This window comes from Dama dama, chromosome 19 (genome assembly GCF_033118175.1).
Source record: "Dama dama isolate Ldn47 chromosome 19, ASM3311817v1, whole genome shotgun sequence".
Classification (NCBI taxonomy): Eukaryota; Metazoa; Chordata; class Mammalia; order Artiodactyla; family Cervidae; genus Dama; species Dama dama.
In genome coordinates this window covers 4,375,702-4,399,853 of record NC_083699.1, presented here as the reverse complement: position 1 = coordinate 4,399,853, position 24,152 = coordinate 4,375,702, and the positions used below count along the sequence as shown (strand labels likewise).

General features: G+C 40.1%; 1 protein-coding gene across 5 annotated transcripts in view; it reads right to left on the bottom strand.

Annotated features, from left to right (window-relative positions):
- The window catches only part of TSC22D2 (TSC22 domain family member 2), a 52,286-nt gene extending 37,830 nt beyond the window's left edge, over positions 1-14,456 (bottom strand). For 2 of the 5 annotated variants that reach the window (XR_009697089.1, XM_061168100.1), the window contains exons 1-2: positions 11,469-14,456; positions 193-264 (exon numbers count right to left, since the gene is read on the bottom strand). Coding sequence is in view for 3 of the 5 variants with exons in the window: in XM_061168100.1 (XP_061024083.1) it covers positions 193-264; positions 11,469-13,393 (1,997 nt within the window). In the remaining 2 variants the exon portion in view is untranslated. The remainder of the gene's footprint in view (positions 1-192; positions 265-11,468) is intronic. The other 3 variants (XM_061168098.1, XR_009697090.1, XM_061168099.1) reach the window with 3 other exon arrangements.
- Between the last annotated feature and the right edge of the window lie 9,696 nt (positions 14,457-24,152).

Below are 24,152 nucleotides of genomic sequence, written 5' to 3'. Positions count from 1 at the left end.
CTATTTGAAATACATATTGCCCTTTTGGTTTATTTTGCTGCTTTGTCTCATGCTAGATACCATGTGATTCCGCCCCCCCCCCCCCCCCCACATAATAAAGATCAGTTTTAATGATGAGAAACCAGTATATAGTGCAAAGCAATTCATGCATACACTGTTGCATGTATGCATTTCATATGCAAGTATTCATACCTATCCCAGAGGTTCTTTGATTCCTGAACCGTGTTCAAATGGAACGCTTGGTAGAAAGCAGTTGAAGGATTCCTGTGAGACCCAAGAATCAAATGGAAATGAAGTTGAGAAAGTACAGTAAAATCACTACTTTTCAAAAAAAGAAGGAATATTTTAGATTTCTAACACAGTGCAACCACTTTAATTAAAACAAAAACAAAAACAAAAAAACACCCAAATTAGCTTGATTAAAAACATTTCAAAAGAAATTTAAAAGCTGGACAAAAAAAGCAGACCCCGACAACAATGCAGGAAAAAATGGGGTAATACACATAAAATTAAATACTAACTAGCATCCAGTTGTGTGTGTGCGTGCGTGTGTGTATGTTTGTATGCATATGAGCGTGATCAACTCACAGCTTAATCAGCAACTGTTTTGTATCAGATGCCTTTATAAATCCCTACACACGTCAACAGTTTAACCAAGCTGTTCTCAGGTACAGTGTTCGCATAAAGTCAGTTAAACCTTCATAATATAAAAATTCTTCACAGGACTGACTTGACAGGATTTGATGGTGACCGAGTCCTTTTCTGGGTTGGACTCTGCACAACTCCCACCTTCAGAGTCCATTTATGTGTGGTTTCCCTGGGTTAAGGCAAAAAATGGTGCTGCAACTAGAGGGGGGCTTTCTAATTTCTCACATTTGTCCAGTGTCCCTTTACAGGGTAAGAGCTTATACGCTTTATCACCATCCAGTTCTACTATCCCCTGGAGAAATATTCCTTAGGGCTATATTATAGAACCTTAATGGGGCAAGCTTCCAACACGCTTGTTTCACTTTGCATCTCAGAAGTTGTTTCTCAGGTGACTACCTTTCAACAAACCTGCTTTCTAACAGTCTCTCTGCCACCTCAGCATATTTCCACAGTCTCCCCAACTCCCAACCTGTACACTTGCCATTTCACGTCTATAATTCCTGATGCATGCTGTAACAGAATAATAGCAGCAAGCTAAGAATAAGCAAGCTACGTGCTTATCACATACCAGACTCTGTTCTAAGTGCTTTACATTTATTAACTCAATACTACAACAGTCTTAAGAGGTAGGTGCTATTATTATTCCCATCTCATGGACACAGAAACTGGATCAGAGAGAAGAACTTGCCGAATGTCACAAAGCTAAAGTGGCAATCTGGTCCCAACATTTATACTCTTAAACCACTATGCTAAGCATACAACAGAGTTAAATTTTAACCTTTCTAGGTCTGTCTCTTAATCAGTTAAATGGCGATATTACCAGTTAGACTTGCAGGGTGGTTCAAGAACTGAGACTATATATAAAGTTCCTGGCATTCTGTCAATGCTCAGTAAGTGACAGTTATTATCTTTATCATCAAAATGAACTTCAGATACAACATGGAAATTCTGAGATCCTAACTAGTGCCTCAGGAGAGTCTGCAGTGTTATTAGTACAGTAAGAAAACTATCTCCGAGTTCCACTGGAATAACAACCAAGTATCAGCAAGTATCAATGATCATCAAATAAAACACTCAAGAGAATTCCATGATTATAAAACTCAAGTTAAGGCATATTATCTACTGAATTAAAAAAGGGGGGGGGGGCATTTTAAGTTTTAACCAGGAAGGTAGATGATCCCAAACTAAGAAAGGCAGATAGACACTAGATGCCAGCATGTCACCAATGCAACTGTTTGATTAATTAGGAGTCTTCAGTATGTGTTCTTTTCGCTTTCCCTACTTCAACTCCTTTCTGTTCTTTTTTCTATTTCTGCACTTTTCTCGTGACTAAGTCCAAGGCAATGGAAGGCACTGACTCTGACTAGACCGACTAATATCAAGAGAGAATTAAGAGGTTGCTATTGTTTGTTTAACAACTTGTACCCTCTGTAGATGTATTTACCATGGCTCTTTTTTCTCACTGTACTTAGAAAATCTGTCTGCCGAATTAAATGAAAGCCAACTAAACCAACTGAAAACTCAATTTGGCTTTCTTTAGCAGTCTCATCCAAGATCATATGAGAACAAGTTTGCTATTCACACAGGTCTGTTTGGAGACCTTGGGTTTAAAATTAACAAAGTGACATAAAGAGGAAGGTAGTGAATACAAGAAAATAACAAAGAGTAAACTTGGAAGTTACTTTGCAAGTCTGGAATTAAAAATTCATTAAAGAACATTTACAGTATATATATATATATATATATATATTTTTTTTTTTTTTTTTTTTTTACAGTATATTTTTAAGGGTGATATACTTTAAAAGATCTTTAGATCCTGAATTTGGAAACATATAAACATACATATTTAATTTGAATTAAATCCAAATGCAAATAAATTGGTTTTAAATAAAGTCACAAGACTTTAGTTATGAAATTCCAGCATTTTAGCATAGATACTAACAATGAAATGTTTCTCATAAGTCAAAGGTAGAAGTGTAAAAGAATGTATCCACAGTTATATGTGTATCCTGGGGGCAGGAAAGAAAAAAATCTGTGAAATACAATACTATAAGTGCACGTAGAAGTCTTTAGAACATGTCAACAAATACATTTAGGTTGCAAGAGCTGGCAGTTAACAATTGCTTTTTACATATATATTCAACATAAATAAGCCATATGGAGTTATACAATCTATGCAGTATAAAAATTTTTAAATAGCTGAGATTCCAGGGATAAACATTTAAGATAGTCTTAAAAATATGAAATTTTTGGTTTCTGGAATACTTAAGCTGGGATGTTATCCATACACTGAGAGATTTTTAGCAAATAGCAACAATTAATCTCAAAATACTGATTAGCAGGCACAGATTAAAGCAGTCAAGTCTATGAAACCTAGTTGATCACGAATTTCAAAAGGGCCATTTGTAAATACTGAAGGGCCAGATCAAAGACTTTTGTTTTGGAATGGCATAAAATTGAGGAAATCAAGAGTCCAAGGAAAACACTGTTAATGGGGAGCATTTCAAGTTCATAGTCTATGATATTTGAAGGCATCAAGCAGCGACTGATATTAAAAATTTGTTAGAAGTACTGAATTTTATGGAGATTTGGTCACAAATGCTCTTCTGCTCAAGAAATAAAATTTGAAACCACTTTTCTAATAACATACTTGATGTCAGTGTAAACTAAATATAAAGTATTTATATATAAATATAAGATACTAATTTAAATATAAAGCCAAATAAGCATTTCTTCAAAGAGTGAGGTGTGGCTTACTCTGAATTTATTTCAGCCTGCTAAAGGAAAACACTGTTTTCCTATTTGTAAAAAAATTTCAAAACCAGCAGACAATAAACATTCTCTCTGAATTTATATACTGAATAGTCTGTCATGACAATTACCAAGTACAGGAATATGATACCTGAGAAAGTAAGTTAAATGTGACATATGTCTACCTGCTAAACTAAGATACTATCTCTGCAGGGTTACCAACTATAATAGCAAGAAAAAAACATATGTACATCAACTTCAGAAATCTCTAAATAGAAACCAGGGAAACACAGTAAGCAAAGGAACAAGCGCCCTCTCTCCAACATTATCATCTACAAACTTCAAATGATTTAAAATACAACCTTTAGGTAAAAGGTTACGCCACAACAGATCAGTGTCTACAGATGCTTTTCCTTTATCCTATCTCATAGCCTGGAAAGTAATAAAACTAGCCCTGGAAATATCCAAGAGCTGGTTTTGGAGTCAGAAAGCCTGAATCTGACCCTATGCCTTGTTTCACTTAATAGCTATGTGACTCAAATCCTCGGAGCCTCAGTTTCCTTAATCCATTAAAAAGGGGAGAAAAACAGTCACTACAATTGCTGAAAAGATGAAATGAGATTATGTATACATAGGCTCTAAAACAATTAAGCCTGGTCTGTGTTTAACACAGGGTTATGATTTCTAAATATGTTATATAAAAATCAACTTTTGGTAGAGTATATTAACATATACCAAATACTTTACCATTATTAAGGTACTATTGGGGCAAACAAAATACTTAAGGCAAGCAGAATACATAAACCTGGAACCAGGTATATACCAAGTTATTTAGTCCATTCCATTGGAGAATTCTACCTCTGAGATTCACATCTTCCCCAGATTTCCTTATACACAACTTTATCACAAGATTTTAATTAAAAATACAATAATCACTATAAAAGGGTATTGAAATGGTCCCAAGATACATACTACTTAAACAATAAAAGCTTCAAGAAACATCTTTAACAGCAATCACAAACTTAAATGTTAAAGTCTCAATTTCTTTCTGTGACATTTAAGCCCTTCACTGTGGTTACTGTCAAATTAATCACATCATGTTCCACATCTGACAGTCTCACTCTTCCACATTGTTACACAAAACTGCCCTCCTACTTGGAAAATCATCCGCTTCTTTCATCAGTGACCCAATCTGAATGACTCTTAAGATTCAGTTCAAGAGTTAGCTTCCATAGAATGCAAAAGTAATAATGGGTTGCTTCTGAGGACAGAAATTTGGTAGAATGACAGAGGTGGCAGAAAGGCTTTCAATTTATACTTGCATATTTTGAATTTTGAACTATGTAAACATATTACCTATGCAGAGAATAATTTAAACAGAAATCAGTCTAACTATTCCCGCCCTACACAAATCTGACTTGATGTCCTAAATTGTTCACATTAATAACTTAACTGTTCCATCACAGCCTACAATGAAGTATACAATTGGTAATTGTTTCCATAAATTCTGAGATCTTAAAGGAGAAGGTAAGTCTTATTTCTGTATCCCAGTACGTACTACTCAAAGAACGCAGAGAAAGTTGAATGATTGACATATTGCCACTTCAAATGTTTTCCTGGGCATTCAACCTGCTTACAGAGTATTTGTAAACTTCATTTTTTTTGTCACACATTAGTCTAAGGGCAGGAAAAGGGTTTTACCGAGAGAAAGGTTTAAGTCAGCAGCTCTCTCATGTATAGACTTATACTTAGGGAATCTTCAAGTCTGACCAAAGGCTCAAATTTTAATTTTACCAATGAGGAAAACCAAGAAAATTAAATGACTTGACCAAATAAATCAGCTAAATGGTGGAAAAGCCACGATTAGAACACAAGTTTCTGAACCACGTATTATATCATGACTTTTTCTGGCCTGAACCAATGTCTCCTTTTCTCTGATTATATCCATGCTATGCAATTATATTTTTGGATCAAAACTGAAGACTCTTGATTCCATCATCTGTACCAGTCACTCATGTGATATGCCATATAGTACACAACTAAACACACTATAGATTATTTGATCAAGAGCCCCCTCTCCTTTGTTTCCAAAAGCTAGGTAGAACATATACCGTGGATTTGTTTTGGTTTACTTATAAAACCAGTTATTAAAACTGAATTCTAATTCTATTTTAGAAACCAGTCAGCCTTAAACTTTGAGTATCCTTCATACACAGATTAAACAATTTACTTGTCTAACAATGAAGATGGATAGCCTAAATTTTTACAAATAACATTTAAAACACACTAGCATTATTTACAATAATTGACAAATTAATCATAGTTTCTCTTCTAGATATCTATATTCTTTAATCAGATTTTAGTAAAAGCTTATGGGAAAAGAGGCTTTAAGGAATTTAACATTTAGACTTCACTTATTTGTCTTGCCTACTCTGATGAGTATAAATCATCAGGACGTTTACTAATCGTCTATGTCCATGATGAACATTATTAACTCAATGATCTACAGAATTTTCACATAACCACCATATGTAAATGTAAAAGTTAAAGAATATGAGTTCATTCTTTTTTTTTTAACAAAAGGTAGCTTGAGTACAAAGACATAAAACTAAAACTAAAAACTTTAATCTGACTTGAGGCTTTAAATTTGAGTGGTAAGCAGTCCAAAGTAGCATAGATGAAATTTAATTCACCTGATTTAAAAGTAGAACCAATCATATACTTTTCAGAGGTAGAGCAGATAATCAATATACCTTAATGTTACCAGTCAAATCTGAAGAGTATACATTAAAATATATTATGAAAAATCATGTAATGATGTATAAGAATGATACAAATTGCTGTTCCTAAATCTTTATGAAGGAGACCCAATTTTTACTCTAAGCAAAGCCAGATTAAGACTATAACAAATACTGAATAATCTGGTATGTTCAAGAATTATTCTGGTAAAGACCTAATTAATTATACAAATAACTCAGGAATGCATATTCTTTGTGGATGCAGTAATTTGTATTACAGGATTTAAAAGAACAGCTTCAAATCACAAGACTACTGATATAGTATAAAGAAAAAAACTTAAGGGATTTATTCCAGTTCAGAAATTTTGTTACACATATCCCTTCAACACTGTCAACAATTAAGATTTCTTATTAAAAATCTGCTCTTCCCACTAACAAAAAGATCCTTAGAACATTATTTTTCAGGCTACATTTAACCAGATATACCTGTTTTTGCAAAGCCTCTCTTCTATTTAAAGAGTAATTCAATTAAGAAATAAACAGCATCTTTCTGGAAAAGGAAATACATACTGGTCTAAAATATTTATTAAAAGAAGAAATTAGACCCCTGTTCCATGCTAGTAACACGGTATGGTTCCTATTCCTTTTGAGACCATATTTTATATTATTTCACTATATTTACTTCTGTCTTTGTTATCTGCTATTACTTCCTACTCCCTAAACCCCTCAGCTTCTACCATTTTAGAAAAAAAAAGTCAAGATTCTTTTATACTCCCCTATCAAACCATTCCTCAGGGAAGAGATTCATTTTGCTTTCTTTACCATCTGATTGGTGGGACAGCTCTTTGTTACTAGAGGACTCTAGAGCGCCCTCCAACTTCTTCTGGTGCTGAGAAAGACTAAATGTGTTAGTCGCTCAGTCGTGCCGGACTCTCTGCGACCCCGTGGACTACAGCCCACCAGGCTCCTCTGTCCATGAGATTTTCCAGGCAAGGATACTTGAATGGGTTGCCATTTCCTTCTCCAGGGGATCTTCCCAACCCAGGGATCGAACCCGGGTCTCCTGCACTGCAGGCAAATTCTTTACCAACTGAATTACCAAGTACCAGGTCATAAATCTAGCATCATGTTTTATTATTTTCAAATTAGTGCTATCAAAATTCCCAAAGAACAGACTGGTCTTACATTTATTCTCATAAGGGAGAATAAATACCCCACTATCAGTACCGAAAAAAAAACTTTTCACTATAATTCAAGATACCCTCCATCCCTTCCAAGAAAAAGATTGTTAATAAATTAGTTACTTGGCAATGTTATCTTATCCACACACATAAAAGCCCTTATATTTTCTAAAAAAGTTAACCAATGTTCAGTCCATACAACTTAGTTCACAAAAAATTTTAAACAACTGTGTCACCGTGAATAAAAAACGTCATATTCCTGCTGATACAATTCCTGGTTTTAAGGACTTCAGGCACTTTTTGATCATTGGCCTTTCTGGAAATCTATGATAATTCCCTTGACTTAGAGCCAGGTTTTATGACTAAAGCATACCAGTGAGGCACTCTGATGAATGCATCAATATCAGTTTTTACACTAAATAACAATGTCACTCATATGATGTCAATCAAACTTTGATTACAAAATCCTTAGTAAGAGTACTTAGGCATAAGATGGTATCTAGCATGTGATTTAAACATCGACTATAAAGCCACAAGGCAAAATTATCTCCACAATTCAATATTGATAAGGAACCATAAGCTCCCAAAGAAATACAGATTCAAGTAAGGAGCTTTCACTTTTAAAGACTAAATGCAGTTAAGTTTTTTCAGAGCTCTGGGAAGTTACTTACAGGTTTTTAAAACAAAGGTAAGAGTGACAGTTTTGCCTCCCGATACACATTTACGTAATTCTCTCTCTTAAATGTCAAGTAAAAAAAAAACTTCATTAAAAAAAGTATATGTATATCTCATACACGTATCTATATATACAACTATACAAACAAAATCTGTGTTTATAGCACATACCAGGACACACCACTTAACACTCACAATTTATACTCTTTTATCAGCAGTCATTAGCAAACTCCACAAATAAAACTATTAACAAGACATAAAGATATCTGCCACTAGAGGATCCTTACAATCAGGTTTTCAGCGGTCTTCTGGTTGCAGTTGACAGTTCACAATCGCAGCCATTCATGAGTTCCTGGAATGTGGCCTACAGAGCTCACATTGGGCAGTTATCTATGGAAAGCGATCTGTGCTGCGTTCCTTTTCCAAAAGGGCCAGTGATATTTTGCACCTCCCCCCTTTTACCAAATAGGAGTCTGTTAAGCCTATAGGTAGTTTAAAAAATTTTTGTAACTTTTACTGTAGAAATGTCTATGCATTTTTTATGAATCATGTTTTCAACCACTATTATATCCTCCAGTTTACACAAAATCAACTTAAATAATCTCAACAACTGACCATTAAGCTAGAATGATATAAAATGTTATGCTAATTAACAATATAAGGTCAACAGGCAATGTTAACTGAGAACTTCAAGACTTTTCTTACTTGGCATACAAAACCATCAGCCCCTTTAAACATATGATAGTACATAAGGTCTGATTCTTTAAAATAAATGGTCTCAAAATGAGCCAAAACAGATCCTTGTATTAAGTAACAGAACCAATATCACAAGATAAGAGTGTTTAATACATCAACTTAAACCACCTGAATCTTTTTATCTTCCATTTTCCTTCCTTTTCTCAAAGAAACAGACTGTTTACTAACGTCTTAATGATTTTATAAAAGGCAAACATCTTTTAAAAAAATACTTTCTAAGGATCTGAAATTTGTCAACCTATTAATACTCACTCACTCCAATATTTTGTTTACATCTGAATGACCGCAAATAAAACTGTAAGAAGATTTCAATTAAAGGCAACTTAAAATCACATTAAACGTATTTAATGTGATTTTTTTAGTACTATCTCAACAGCATTCATCTCAGTAATTTAACATACCACTGGAAGAACTGTTATTTAACTTCAAGCATACAGCTTTAAAATGTGCTCTCTTTTACAAAGGCTTTCCATTAAAAGACAAATTTAAAAAGGCCCCAAAACTATTTCTACTTAATGGATTTATTCCTTCACCAGGTATGTTGGTCCAGTGACAAAACAGTCAAATGTGTAAGATTACATCTTGGAAACTGGCATGTTATATTAGAAACCAATGAAAGACTAGCAAAAATTAGAAATACACATTTGATAAGCAATGAAGATTTTAAAAGACTGGGTAGGGGAGGGAAGTCCACATTTAAAATAGGAGGATACACACAGGAAAACCCCAGCACTGGTTAACTGTTAAAATTGATAAGAACACTGATACAGTAGTATCCGTAATTCAGATAGTCATATACTTGGAAATAAGATTCTTGAAATTACCAACTCTTTTAATAAAGAGAAGAAATAAATGCATCTTTGAGGTCATATCCTAAAGAATACAACCCAGAGTTCCCATTTATCAACACCTCTCTCTGCTTCATACCGTATCATCACATTAAAGTTCTGGCGAATGTAACTGCAAAAAAACTGAGAGGTGTGAAGGAGAGAAAAATACATTCAATTCACAGGTGTGCATGTGTTTTTTGGGATGCTGAGGGGCTGAGAAACCAGTCATTATTTCTTGAAGAGATATGAGGTGGGGGGATGTACAACAGGAACAGAGAGGTAAGCAAACGGTTATTTACCAACCCATCAAAAAAATTGGCTTCTGGCAGCTAGAAAAGGGAAGATGCCTGCTGACTATTACCAAAGGTGAACAAATAAACTCAAGTGGCGTTTCAGGTGTGCACCTATGTGTGAAAAGTGAAATGTGGCAGAAAATGTAGAGAAGGGTTTTTCTGCATGACTTGTGGAATCAGTCTTTACTTGGTAGCCCCATCCACATAAAATCAATCTAAATAGCTTGCGCTCACTCATGGACATGTGGTATTCTCTAAGGGTTCTCAAAAGAAAGACACCCCACAAGCAAATCTATAAAAAAAAGATGAACTTTGAATTACAAAAAGCAGAGAGGATGAATTTCAGTGAACATTTCAAACCCACAGAAGTATGTAACAAAAATACAAGGGTAATTCAAAATAAAAAGAATGTGAAGAAACTCGGAAGAAAGTAAGAAGAAAAAGTTTTAACAGGTCTCATTGTATTCTAGATACCAATTACTTCAGAAACCTATAAAGGTACTTCTGATCGTTTACCATGTATAAAATTAAACCTTTCTCAAAACAAAAACCCCAGAAAATAAATTTCTAACTGTGAACTACCTGAAACTTTCTCTGTGATTTTTAAATGTAATTTTTGGTAATAAGCCAGTTTTTTAAAATTTGTATTATACATACTACATCAAATTATCATGTGACATTTCCTCAAAACCACTTAAAATCCTTATTAAACCATAACCAAACATCAACTGTACTGGACTTGGTATGGCAATGTACCAATCTGCCCTTGAACTGTTTAAAAAGCAGCCCCCCTAAACAGAAGGAACCAGCTGTTAACATTCATATTTTTACTAAAAAATCACTCTAATTTTTAAGAACTACAGCTTTCCCTTCTGTCACAGTCTCACACCTCCCATTTCTACAGTAAAAAGATTGATGGAAAACAGGAATATCTTTCCAGTACACTTTCTGCCTTAAAAAAAAACAAAAACAAAACTTAAAAGAAGTCACTAGGAAGCCTCCTGACCTGTCCTCTTTTATTAAAGGGCTGAAGACAGGATCTTCAAAGCCGCATCTGACATTTCATCTTTCTCTCTCCGCCCTTTCCAGATACACTGGAGATACCTTACATGGTTCTTTCTCTATTACAGGGCCTCCTTGTTTTCCAGAATGGGAAAGTCTTAACTGATTTTACGTCTCAGCCTCAAAACTCACACTGACAAAACACAATGCCATTAGGTGTTCAAGTGTGATCGACATCTAATAAAGGGACAATCCTACGGGTATAACCTACTAGCTACCACTTACAAATCGAGAAGATTAAACTAATATCCACCCTTTCGAATCAACAATGTTGCATTCCTACCCACTTTGGTGCTTTTAAACAACTGTGACATCAATTCTATCATTTTTACATCAGTAATCTAAAACGAATGTCTTTTCAAGAACCGATAAATCAATTTTATTAAATACAGACTATCGTTTATATTTAGAAATGTTAAGGTCCTCAAAGTGGAAAAAAAAAAAAAACCCCAAAAAACTCTCCCACAGTTGCATCCCAAACTAAAACGTTTGGTCAAGCATTCCCATCAAATATTTCAAATAAGATTTCCATACCTGTCTTCATCACCATCAACAGGAATAGCTATGCTGAATACAGAGGTGGCGAGACTGTTCATAGGTGTTAACTGAAGGGGGTTTGCCAGGGTATCTGCAACAGGAGGCTTCACAACAGGCTTATTTTCAGCAATGAGAGAAAGTGGTGGTTGAGGTAGGGGTTCTGATTTTCTTCTAGTATCGTCAACTTGCCCGACTAAAGGCTGGGTCTGAGTCTGAAACTGGCTCAGGTCAGACTGCGGTAGACTCGTCGGGGCACTGGCTGTGCCGGGCGCCAAGGGCAGCCCCACGTGCTGGATGCTGCTGCCGCTCCTGCTGACCGGAGGCTGGCTGCAAAGCGGCGGCGCCTGGCCCAGGGGCGCGGGGACATTTGGCATAGTAACAGAAGTGGTCGGCACACTAGGCACGCTGGGAGCGGGCGCGGCTGCAGGCACGTTGGCAACTCCGGGCACCACGGCGAGAGGGCCGCCGGGCACGACCGACGGCGCGCCGCTGCCACCCATCTGCGGCGGAGGCGCGGCCTGCGGCTGCCCGACCCCAGCGGGAACCAGGCCCGACGGCGCCGTGCCTCCCACTGCAGCCGGGGGCACTCCGGCCGGCTGACCGGGCGCGGCCGGTCCTCCGGGCGCGGGGCCCGGCCCAGGGGCCACCGCTTCTCCGGGCAAGGAGGGCGCACCCATCATCTGCGCGCCAGCGGAGGCGGCGTTCTGGCCGGTGCCCGCGGGGAGACCCGCTGCTGCGCCCGCGGAAGAGGGCTGCGCAGGGCTGGGCGGCTGCAGGCCGGCCACGTGCGGCTGCAGGTACTCACTCTGGCCGGCGGGCGGGACGGGCAGCAGATGGCCCGGCGGCATTGGAGGCTGAGGATACGCGAACTGCTGGGGCGGGGGCGCGGTGGCAGCGCCCACGGCCAGGCCGGGCTGCGCCAGGGTTACATTCGTCAGCGGCAGGCCCTGTCCGTTGGGCCCCGGGGGCCCGGCGCCCTGGGCCTGGCTGGGCGGCGGGGCTGCCAACCTCTGCGGCGGCGCGGCCGCGGCTCCCGGGAACAGCGGCAACGAAGCCGAGCTTGGAGCCACAGCCCCACCTACGGGCGGAGGCGGCGGCTGCGGCTGCCCAACGCCAAAACTCTGCGGCGGGGCCGGGGCGGGTTGGCTCATTTTCTCCGACGGGGGTAGCTGTGACACAGCAGTCAAGGAGCTGTCAGTTCCCGAGTCGGGCCCGTGCGCGCCCGGCATGGAGGCCACCACCACCACCACCGACCCTCCGGTGGCGCCCAGGCCACTGTCCCGCTCCGCAGTCTGGTCAAAAGTATTGCTGTGCCTAATGCAATCCCCGGACCGGGTCAGGACGCTGCTATCGGAATCCCGCTCATAGTATTCCATGCACGTCCATCGGCCGCGTCTGTAAGGCTCCCCGCTGCCGTGGTCCAGCTTGATCACGCGAAAACGCGAACTACAAGTGGTGGGGGGCTGTGATGAGGCGGCAGTTCCTGGCGTGGCGGACGGGCCCGTGACCGGGGGAGCGCCGGGGGCCCCTGAGGAGGGGACTGAGGTGGCGGCCGGCGACACGGTGCTGGGCAGCACCCCGGCCACGCTCCGGGCCGAAACGGCTCCTCCTCCGTTGGCCGGAGCGGCTGTCGCGGCCGCCAGCTGTCCGTCCAGGAGGAGGTTGGGGGAGACGGTCCCGGGAGTCTCCGCATCCCCAACATTGTTGAGCGTCTCTTCGGAGGAGCTGCGCTCGCAGACCTCCTCGGGGCCGTAATCCGTGGCCCGAGAAACGTCGAATATCTCGGAAGAAACGTCCTCTGTGCGTGACTCATCCGGGTCGTCCAGGCTTTCGGTGTCCTCGGTGATGCTAGTAGCCACCTGGGCCGTGGTGACACTGGTGATCTGGAAGCAGCTCTTCTTCTTGGCCGGCATCTTGGACATGGTGAGGAAGGCTGGAGGGCAGAGAGGCACGCCGGCTCCTCCGCGATCTTACCGGAAACCAGGAAGGGCAGAACACTGGCCCCCAAAGACAAAAGTCCGCGTCCGTGCAGGGGTCTGAGGCCCGTCGCTGTTAAGAGTCACGGGCTGATCCGGGCGCCGGCCGCTCCGTGAGACATCCTCCTCCCGTTTCCTTATCGGAGTCGGTCTCTTCGGCTCTGGCCCCGTCTCACTCGTGCGGCGGCTCCTCCTTCCTTCTCGCCTCCCGCAGTCGCGGCGCCTCAGTTCAATCCCCCCAGTGGCGGCGAGAGCACGATCCCAGGGGCGGGTCAGCTGCTTCCTCCTCGCGTCTTCGGGCCGCCGTGGTCAATCCAGCTCGGCGCGGTCAGCAGGCCTAGGCTGGGGGTGGGAGTGGGAGGGCGAAGGGGAGGCGGCGGCGGCGTGAGGGGCGGTGCTGCCCCGCTCCGACTCTTGGAACCAGTGCCGGCGTCAGCTCCGGGCTCTCGGACGCCGAGGACAGCAGGAGCAGGAGTGGCGAGTCCGGAGCCAGGGATTCCTGATTCAGCCAGGAGCCGCGGGCGGGTGGCGAGCTTCGGCACGGGCGGGCGGCCCTCCCTCCCCGGCTCTAGCCGGAGCTCAGCCCCAGGGACATGTCGACTGCCTCAGGCGGAAACCTGCTCCGGGGGAGGGGAAAGCCGGCTCGGTCCTCCCCTACACAGGGGGAGCCACCCCCGCGGGCGGGCGGTGGCGGCGGTCTCGGCCTTCCCCTCGCGGCTCCTCAGAGTGAGGGGCGGCGGCCGGCAGGCCGGCTAGCGGCGGCGCGCCGGCTGTGTGAGGTAGCTGCGGTGGCTTCTTTGATTCTTCCTCGGTGCGCCCGGTTCGCAGGCCCTGGAGAAACTGAAATTCAAACTGCTGAAGCGGCGGCTGCAGCTCCCTCCCCTCGGCCAAGATGGGGCTGAAATGGCCGCGCCAGGGATGCTGGGAGGAGCAGCAGCCCCGCTGCCGCCGCCGCTGCCGACTAAAATGCCGCCGCTGCCGCAGCCACCGCCAGCGCCGCAGCCGCCGCCGTTCCGTGACGCACCGGCGTCGTGACGTCACCGCCCCGCCCCCTCCGGTTTCCTGCAGCGTTTCGCGTGGAGGCGGGGGGGGGGGTAGTGGGCGGGGCTAAAGGTTAAAAACGGGGAGCGGTTTTTTTTTTCAATTTAAAATTTTTTTTTAATTTAAATTTTGCCCTGTAGGTCTTTAAGAGTTGAAGAACTAAAGACTCTTAAATTCCAACTCTAGGAAAACTTACAGCCGCGTCAATTGAAGGTTTTTTTTATCGTTTTATTCCGAGACATTGGAAGACTGGAGGTCATGTGCTTGCTATGTCTAATGTTTAGCAAAATCTTAGTGAAAGGAGGCGATAGGAATGGAGGTTGGGGGATTTATCTAGGATAAAGAGGGAGACGTCTGGAGGAACCGAATCACTTATAAAAAGCCTTTCCTGAAAATGAATGATATCCACTATAGTCAGAAGAGTGAAATGTTGAGAGAAATGGGGACGATTAACCAAGAATAGCAAGCCAGATTGAGTCAGCCAGAAATTTTGTCTCCAACAATGGCATCAGGAGATGGTTACTTGCCCAGGATGAGGTCAGTTTAAAAAAAGATTAGAGGTTACCAACATATTCCTAATTTTCCTGAGTTTGTTTTGATTCCAGAATTGAAGAGTTCGTTTAAACATCTTGAGACTGTTTTTACTTTCAGCATGAAATCAGCTTATGGGCTCCATAAATGTAGAACCTACTGCGTTAAATAGTTGTAGTTCTTTCTTTTGTTTATTCTGAAACTCTTAGTTAGAGCCAGAGTGTTAGATGGTTTGGATTGGGCCATGAACAATCAGAGCAAGTTAGCACTCTTTCATGTCCAGAAAGCAGCTATGCAAGTACTGGAGAACTTACCAACATTTAGTTACTCTCTGGCAAAAGAAAATGGTAATGTCATTCTTTTAAATAGTTAAAAAAAAAAAAGAGGAAGGTGGCTCTTTGACGCATCGTTTAGGTAAAATCTAAAGTGTCTTGATGGAATTCAAAGTTTAATATCTATTACAGCTTTAGCACTCATATCATGACTGACATAAATCAAGGTAATCATTGTATTCAGTTCTCTAATCTTTGAAGAATAGAAATATTTTTATCCCAAAGGATCTTTTGATAATTTAAAATTTCAGAGAACTTTTTAGGTCATTAGTTGAAAATAATATACAAGGATACATCTACATCATTAAACTTTAGGAGAAATTATGTATTGCGAATACAAGTGACTGAGGTCAGGATGTGAAATAAGACCACGTAATAAAATCCCTGCTTCTTAAGGGGGTGGGAGAGAGTAAAGGAACCAAGGGTAACATGCTGCTGCTATTGTGGCGAAAATAGCTAATGGAATGTTTCATTACTAAATCTGTAATTTCAGTAGTTGTTAGAGTTTCCCATCAATAAGTTAGATCAACTGGTTGCATCAAATGTGAGTTTATAAAAACTTATCTTCATTTTGGATTGATTTACTAGATTGTTAAAAGTAATGATCAATGGGTGATATTGCATGTGCAGCTTTTGGAAAAGTAAATATTGTATGCCTGCTTGTCCTATTATGTTATATTATCAACTTCATATATATATGTGTGTGTATCAGTTCAGTTCAGTCACTCAGTCGTGTCCAACTCTTTGCAGCCCCATGGACTGCAGCATGCCAGGCCTCCCCGTCCATCACCAACTTCTGGAGCTTACTCAGACTCATGGCCATTGAGTTGGTGATGCCATCCCACCATCTCATCCTCTGTCGTCCCCTTCTCCTCTCGCCTTCAATCTTTCCCAGCATCAGGGTCTTTTCAAATGAGTCAGTTCTTTGCATCAGGTGGCCAAAGTATTAGAGTTTCAGTTTCAGCATCAGTCCTTCCAATGAACACTCTGTACTGATCTCCTTTAGGATGGACTGGTTGGATCTCCTTACAGTCCAAGGGACTCTCAAGAGTCTTCTCCAACACCACAGTTCAAAAGCATCAATTCTTCAGCGCTCAGCTTTCTTTAAAGGCCAACTCGCCCGTCATCCATACATGACTACTGTAAAAACCATAGCCTTGACTAGACAGACCTTTCTTGGCAATGTAATGTCTCTGCTTTTTAATATGCTGTCTAGGTTGGTCATAACTTTCCTTACAAGGAGTAAGTGTCTTTTAATTTCATGGCTGCAATCACCATCTGCAGTGATTTTGGAGCCCAGAAAAATGAAGTCAGCCACTGTTTCCACTGTTTCCCCATCTATTTGCCATGAAGTGATGGGACTGGATGCCATGATCTTAATTTTCTGAATGTTGAGCTTTAAGCCAACTTTTTCATGCTCCTCTTTGACTTTCATCAAGAGGCTCTTTAGTTCTTCTTCACTTTCTGCCATAAGGGTGGTGTCATCTGCATATCTGAGGTTATTGATATTTCTCCCCAGCAGTCTTGATTCCAGCTTGTGCTTTATCCAGCCCAGCATTTCTCATGATGTACAAGACGGTAAAGCATCTGCCCACAATGCAGGAGACCTGGGTTCGATCCCCAGGTCAGGAAGATCCCCTGGAGAAGGAAATGGCAACCCACTCCAGTACTCTTGCCTAGAAAATTCCATGGATGGAGGAGCCTGGTGGGCTACAGTCCATGGGGTCGCAAAGAGTCAGACACGACTGAGCGACTTTTTACTTCACTTCATACTGCATATAAGTTAAATAAGCAGGGTGACAATATACAGCCTTGACATACTCCTTTTCCTATTTGAACCAGTCTGTTGTTCCATATCCAGTTCTAACTATTGCTTCCTGACCTGCATACAGATTTCTCAAGAGACAGGTCAAGTGGTCTGGTATTCCCATCTCTTTCAGAATTTTCCACAGTTTATTGTGATCCACAATTTATTTATTTGGCTGTGTCAGGCCTTAGTTGTGGTGCTTGGACTTGGTTGCCCCATGGTATGTAGACTCTTAGTTCCTGGACCAGGGATTGAACCCATGTCCTCTGCATTGGAAGGTGGATTCTTAACCACTGGACCATCAGGGGAATCCTACATCAATTTCTTGATTGCTTGTTATCATACTCTTACATTTAAAGGAAACATTTAAGATGTTAAGTAATCCATAAGACTATTTCTCCTTAAAAGATATTTTATGAAATGAAAGGGATGACAAAGACAACTTAGAAGACATCAGTAATGGGCTATATTTCTAGTAAGGATAGAGTTAAAGATGTTAAAGACATCTTAGCAAAAAAATAAGATTTATAAAGTTAAAATTTGTATTTGTTGTGTGTTTAAACTAATAATATAGTTAGTTCTCTTATTAATATAGTTAATATAGTTCTCTTGAAAGTAAGTTTTCCAAAAGCTTTTAAGGCCCTAGCTTCTTTTATACATTTTCTATTTTAAAATGTAAGGAATTCATTGCATAACATTTCTATTAAAAAATGATAAGAATTATGCTTTATGTAAATAAGTTTGAAACTTTATATAGAAAAAAAAATCATATAACTATGATGAAACTACAAAAAGCTATGTAATTTCTGGTTGGCCCATGAAAAATTAAAAGCCAACATGTAACTAAAAGCAGGATACACATGCAAGTATGTATGTGTGTGTTGGGGCGGGGGGCAGGGGGTGGCTTCCCGGGTGGCTCAGTGGTAAAGAATCTTCCTGCCAATGCAGGACACATGGGTTCAATCCCTGGCTTGGGAAGATCCCCTGGAGAAAAAAATGGCAACCCAATCTGATATTCTTGCTTGGGAAATCCGATGGACAGAGGACCTGGTGGGCTATAGTCCATGGGGTTGCAAAAGAGTCAGACACGACTTAGTGACTAAACAACAACAAATGTGTGTGTGTGTGTGTGTGTGTGTGTGTGTGTGTGTAAAGTTCATAATAAGTAACTTGGTAATATAACTCACTGGAACTGGGAAGCTCCCTGGAGTACCAAAACTCAAGACTAGCTGTATTAAGCCAACTATCCTTGTTTGTTGCCTGACCCAGAAACTGCAGGTGGAAACTGTGGGAATCCTTGGTTACTGCTCTAGCACGTCCAACTTGATTGTTCTGTGCTTAATTCTTCCCTCAAAGACTTAATTTGAAGCAATGTATGAGAAGCACATTTAGGAAGAACAATGCAGGGGGAAAAATGACTTAGAAACTAAGGCGTATTTCCATTGATTGGGAAAAAGCAAAACAAAACACAAAACAATTATGGCAGAAAGATTTTTTCATCATGTGAGAGCATCATACCCCCAAATTTTACTAGGTTATCATCTACCCTTATCAATTTGCTGTTCAGTTGCTAAGTCATGTCTGACTCTTTGGGATACCATGGACTGCAGCACGCCAAGCTTCCCTGTCCTTCACTATTTCCCTGAGTTTGCTCAAACTCATGTCCATTGAATCAGTGATGCCATCCTACCATCTCATCCTCTGTCATCCCCTTCTTCTCCTGCCTTCCATCTTTCCTAGCATCAGGGTCTTTTCCAATGAGTTGGCTCTTCACATCAGGTGGCCAAAGTATTGGAGTTTCAGCTTCAGCATGAATGCTTCCAATGACTATTCAGAGTTGATTTCCTTTAGGACTGACTTATTTGATCTCCTTGCAGTTTAAGGGACTGCACCACAATTTGAAAGCATTGATTCCCAGATGGAAAACTATTTTATAGTCACAAGATCCTGGGATGTAAACCAGAGATACTCAAGAAAACCTGACTTTTTTTTTTCAATGAATGAATATTATATTTAAAATAGTAATAGTACATAATGTAAACACTCTAGGATAGAGAAAAGAAAGCAATACTTTCATTAAAATGAAGCAACTGCCTAGATAAAGAGAAGTAACTCTTTAGAATTAATACTACCAGTCAGACAGTGGCATTTATTGAGCATTATCTTATGTGAATTAGGAATTGGATGATGTGTATTCCAGCAAAGAAATTTTTCTGGAATTTAGAAATAACATGTATTTATTTTCTATACTAAAAAAGTTTTTTGTTTTTTTTTTCCTTGACTGCACCATGCAGCATGTGATACCTTAGTTCCTGACTAAGGATCAAACCTGCGCCTCCTACAGTGGAAGCACAAGAGTCTTAACTACTGCACTGCCAGGGAAGTCCCTATTTCTATAATTTTATTACTAAATTGTTAGAAAAACACAAAGTGGAGGACTAATTTTCAGGTTCCAAGAGCATTCGTTGGAAATAAATATTGGTTGTCTAAATAATAAGTACTTCATTTATTACTATGATTTACCTTGGGTCTCGTTTCTGGAATAATATCTTGTTAATAACCCCTTACAGTGAGGCTATTTTATACTATTTTCCAAAAAGGAAAAAAAAAAAAATGTAACAGAAGAGGACTAAGGCTAGTGAAATTCCATGAATACTTTTATAAAGAAAAATATAATCTGATAATCTGAGATGTACAAACTTTGAGGACAAAGTATGTAAAATTTTCACATTTAAGAAAATTTCTTAGATACTCTTATAAAGTTTGATATACTAGCAAACAATGATGTCCTTTTTTTAATAGTGAAGATTTCCTTGAGTCCCAAAGATCTTTGAAGTTCAGGCAAAATATAGCAATTTGGTGAAAGAAAAGGGTGCATCCTGAACTAAATAATAAATATCCTATTAAAGCCTATTTTCTTTTATTATGGAACTTAATTTAGAATCCAAAACATTAATTCTGTGGTTTTGAAATCTAGCTTAAATAAGAAAATCTATTAATGACTATATCCCCTGCCACCATTTTTTTTTTAAACATTATGTTACCACTTGGAATAAAATTAATCTACGTTGTCTAATTGGAGAGAACTTGAGATCAAGAGTAATCTCCAGTTTTGCTATCAATTTGTTCTGTGATTGCTGAGAAGTCTTTATTAATCCCTCAGTTTCCCTAAAAAGAAGCAACATTGTGGTAAAGGGGTGTTAAACTTACAACCCCAGAGAAAGAATGGATGGGAAAAGTACTACACGTAGCACTGTTTCGGCGTCTTTGGGAAGATAGTATCTTTGGCATCTTTGGGAATGTGATGCTATTGGTATTAATAGTTTCAATACAATTTGTTAATTAAAAACAAAGTTATGAGGTGTACATGATTTTAGGAAGAAGATGTATTCTGTCATAGATGAGCTATTTATTTACAAACATTTACTAGCATATCCTTTGGTATGTGCATCATCACCGTCTATTCTGTCCCTGTGTATATGAAGTTGGTATATGCACAGTTGTGATTATGTATCATTTCAAGTGATGATATACCTATAATTTTAAGTTATGACTTTAACACTCACAAAAGAACATTGAAAGACATTGCCAGTTTCTAGACTTCTGGGTTATAGTTCCCTCTGTATTTTAATATTATCATCTTACAAAGTTTTTTTTTTAAATATGTTTTGAGTAGAAACTTACATACATGTTATTTGGATGTAAAGGATGGTATAAGTGTTTCCAATAGTCATGTATGGATGTAAGAGTTAGACTATAAAGAAAGCTGAGTGCTGCAGAATTGATGCTTTTGAACTGTGGTGTTGGAGAAGACTCTTGAGAGTCCCTTGGACTGCAAGGAGATCCAACCAGTCCATCCTAAAGCAGATCTGTCCTGGGTGTTCATTGGAAGGACTGATGTTGAAGCTGAAACTGCAATACTTTGGCCACCTGATGCAAAGAGCTGACTCATCTGAAAAGACCCTGATGCTGGGAAAGATTGAGGGCAGGAGGAGAAGGGGACAACAGAGGACGAGACGGTTGGATGGCATCACCAATTCAATAGACGTGGGTTTGGGTAGACTCCGGCAGTTGGTGATGGACAGGGAGGCCTGGCCTTCTGCAGTTCATGGGGTCGCAAAGAGTTGGACACGGCTGAGCGACTGAACTGAACTGAACTGAAGTGTTGTTGGCTAATAATCTGATGGTCATTCTAACCTGGCTGATGGGACTACTTTTAATTTAAAGGAACAAAAGGTTGAAAGGCACAGCTGGAATCTTGACTACTTTGTATTTGAAGTTATGTTTTAATTCAAAACTAACTAGTTCTTTAGTCACTGGGAACAAAACACTTTTAGCATTTAACTTTAGAATACTTGAAATCCAAATTTGACAGCATTCATTCTCATTAAAAGCTCAACTCATGATCCATGTTTGTACAAGGATTTGTGTGTTACTTAAAATGTCCATGTAACAAGCTGCTTCTCTGCAAATTAATACTTCTCTTTCCATCTGTTGCCTAAGATCTTTGGGAAAGAAGGGAAATAGGGGAAAAGAGCAAAATCAAGGTGAAATGCTAACCGAAAGGTCATTCCAGTTATGGCTGTCAAATCCCTAATGAATAATCATAATACTGTTATTGTGGCATCCATTTGGAGGTGCTTACCTATTTTTAAACTAAGTTGACCAGATACAAATGTATTTTCATCTTCAAATATTTAGGATATTTTCTCCATCTTCTCCCTGTCTTTTTTGGATCTCGATACTAATTTCTCTTTTTTTTTGCATATTGCATACATTCATTCACTGACTGATCTAATTCTAGATTTTTTGTTTATAAAATTTTCAGTCTTATTTGCTGTATAGGTACTCTGTCAATACAGCGGTTCTACCCTTGGAGGAAAAGATAATCAACCTTTTCCACAAAAATGCATATTTTCAAGAAAGAGAAATTATGTGGTAATGATTCATTCACATTATCCAAGTATTCTCCACTGAATTTCTTTCAGCTTAATTTCTATGCTTAAATAGTTGTGCTTTTTAATATTTCATCTGAAATATTATATTTTGATGGTAGAAAAAAAATCTCCTGGTAGCATTAGCCTTATATTTTGAACAAACAGCTTTAAAGATTTTTTTTTTTTTTTTTTTGACATGGACCATTGTTTAAAGCCTTCATTGAATTTGTTACAACATTGCCTCTGTCTTATGTTTTGTTTTTTATGGCTGTTAGGCAGGTAGGATCTTAGTTCCCTGGGCAGGAATGGAACCTGTATCCCCTGCGTTGGAAGGCCAAGTCTTAACATTGGACCACCAGGGAGGTCCCTGAATAAACAGCTTTAAATATCTATTTGTTTCTTTATTCAAAAAATATTTAGAAGCCCACTATATGCTGGCCTCTTCTCTAGACTTGGAGAAAACACTTATGAATTAGACTAGAAAAGGAAAGTCCCTTGTTCTAAAGGTCTTATGTTTTAACAGGGAAACAGACACTGAAAAGCAAAAAAAAAAAGTTGTAATTTCAAATATTTATAAGTGTGAAGAAGAAGGAAAACAATCATGGAAGGTGGGAGCCAGGGCACCTTAGGTGTGTGGCAGGTGGGCCTGTGGAAAGACTCTCTTGAGTCAAGGGCAAGCTCATTGTCAATAGCCAGCATTTAAGGAGGAGAGACAGGTGCAGACAATGACCCTGAGGGGGAAACCAGTGTGTGGTGGAGAGGGAGCGGGAAGCATCTGCAGGGAGCAGGGGCCAAGCCAAAAAACTTGTATTTTATTTTAAATATAAACAAAAGCCACGGGAGGGTTGTATGCAGAGGATTAATGTAACCTGATTTACATTTAAAAAGAACCCTTTTTGTTTTCTTAATCTCTCATAGTTTAGAATATGTTGTATATTAGGTTTAGACAAAGCTAAGCTTTTCATTATATAGTCAAAGACAAGTTTATAGGGCTATCATATTGTGTCATACCAAAGTGGTAGAAATATCTAACAATCTACATGACAGTTCTTATATAGAGATTTAATAACTTTATATCAAAATGAAAGGTTAATACTCATAAGAGAGAAATCTTTTTCTCAATGAAACCCTAACTAACTTAATTGCAGTGATTTTGATTACTCAAGAAGAATGTGAAATGCCCCATATAAAGAAAACGAAACCTCTAAACAATGGTGAAAAAAGTTGCATTTTGCTTAAATGCAACATTAGATAAGTGTGATAGGACCACCTGACAAGAAGAACTTCTAACAAGTAGAGCTAATTTTAGGGAGGCTCAGAAGTGAGCCTCATTTTTCCAATGGGATAAAAATATCCATAGATAAATCTAGGGATACTTTGAAGTAATCGGTGAGTCGTAAAAGAGCCACAGAGGAGGAACCATTCAGGAAGAGGTAGGAGGCAAGGCCACACATTTTGGTATTGCTGGGTTTACTTTCTTTAAGAGATGACTACCTGATTTCCCTTTAGGGAGTTTTACTTGGTTTCATGGGCTATTTCTTCTCTGGCAAGAGAACACTAAGATAGCGTTCTTTAAAGCAGTTTCACTCTGGTGTATTAGTGGCCACAGCTGGCCTGGCCACTTTCTTCACCCCTTCGTTTGTCTTCTCCCGATTCCAGTCCTTTGTGTAAGAAGGTTAAATTAATTCTTACCATGCATTTGAAAGGCACACAGTCGTGTCGACTCTTTGCGACCTCATGGACTATACAGTCCGTGGAATTCTCCAGGCCAGAATACTGGAGTGGGTAAACCTTTCCCTTCTCCAGGGAATCTTCCCAACCCAGGTCTCCCGCATAGTAGGCTGATTCTTAAACCAGCTGAGCCCCAAGGGAAGCCCCTTACTATGCGTGCACGTGTGCTAAATCGCTTTGGTTTTGTCTGACTCTTGGCGACCCTATGAACTGTAGCCCTCCAGGCTCTTCTCTGTCCAGGGGATTCTCCAGGCAAGAATACTGCAGTGGGTTGCCATGCCCTCCTCCAGGGGATCTTCCTGTCCAGGGATCCAACCCACCCCCAC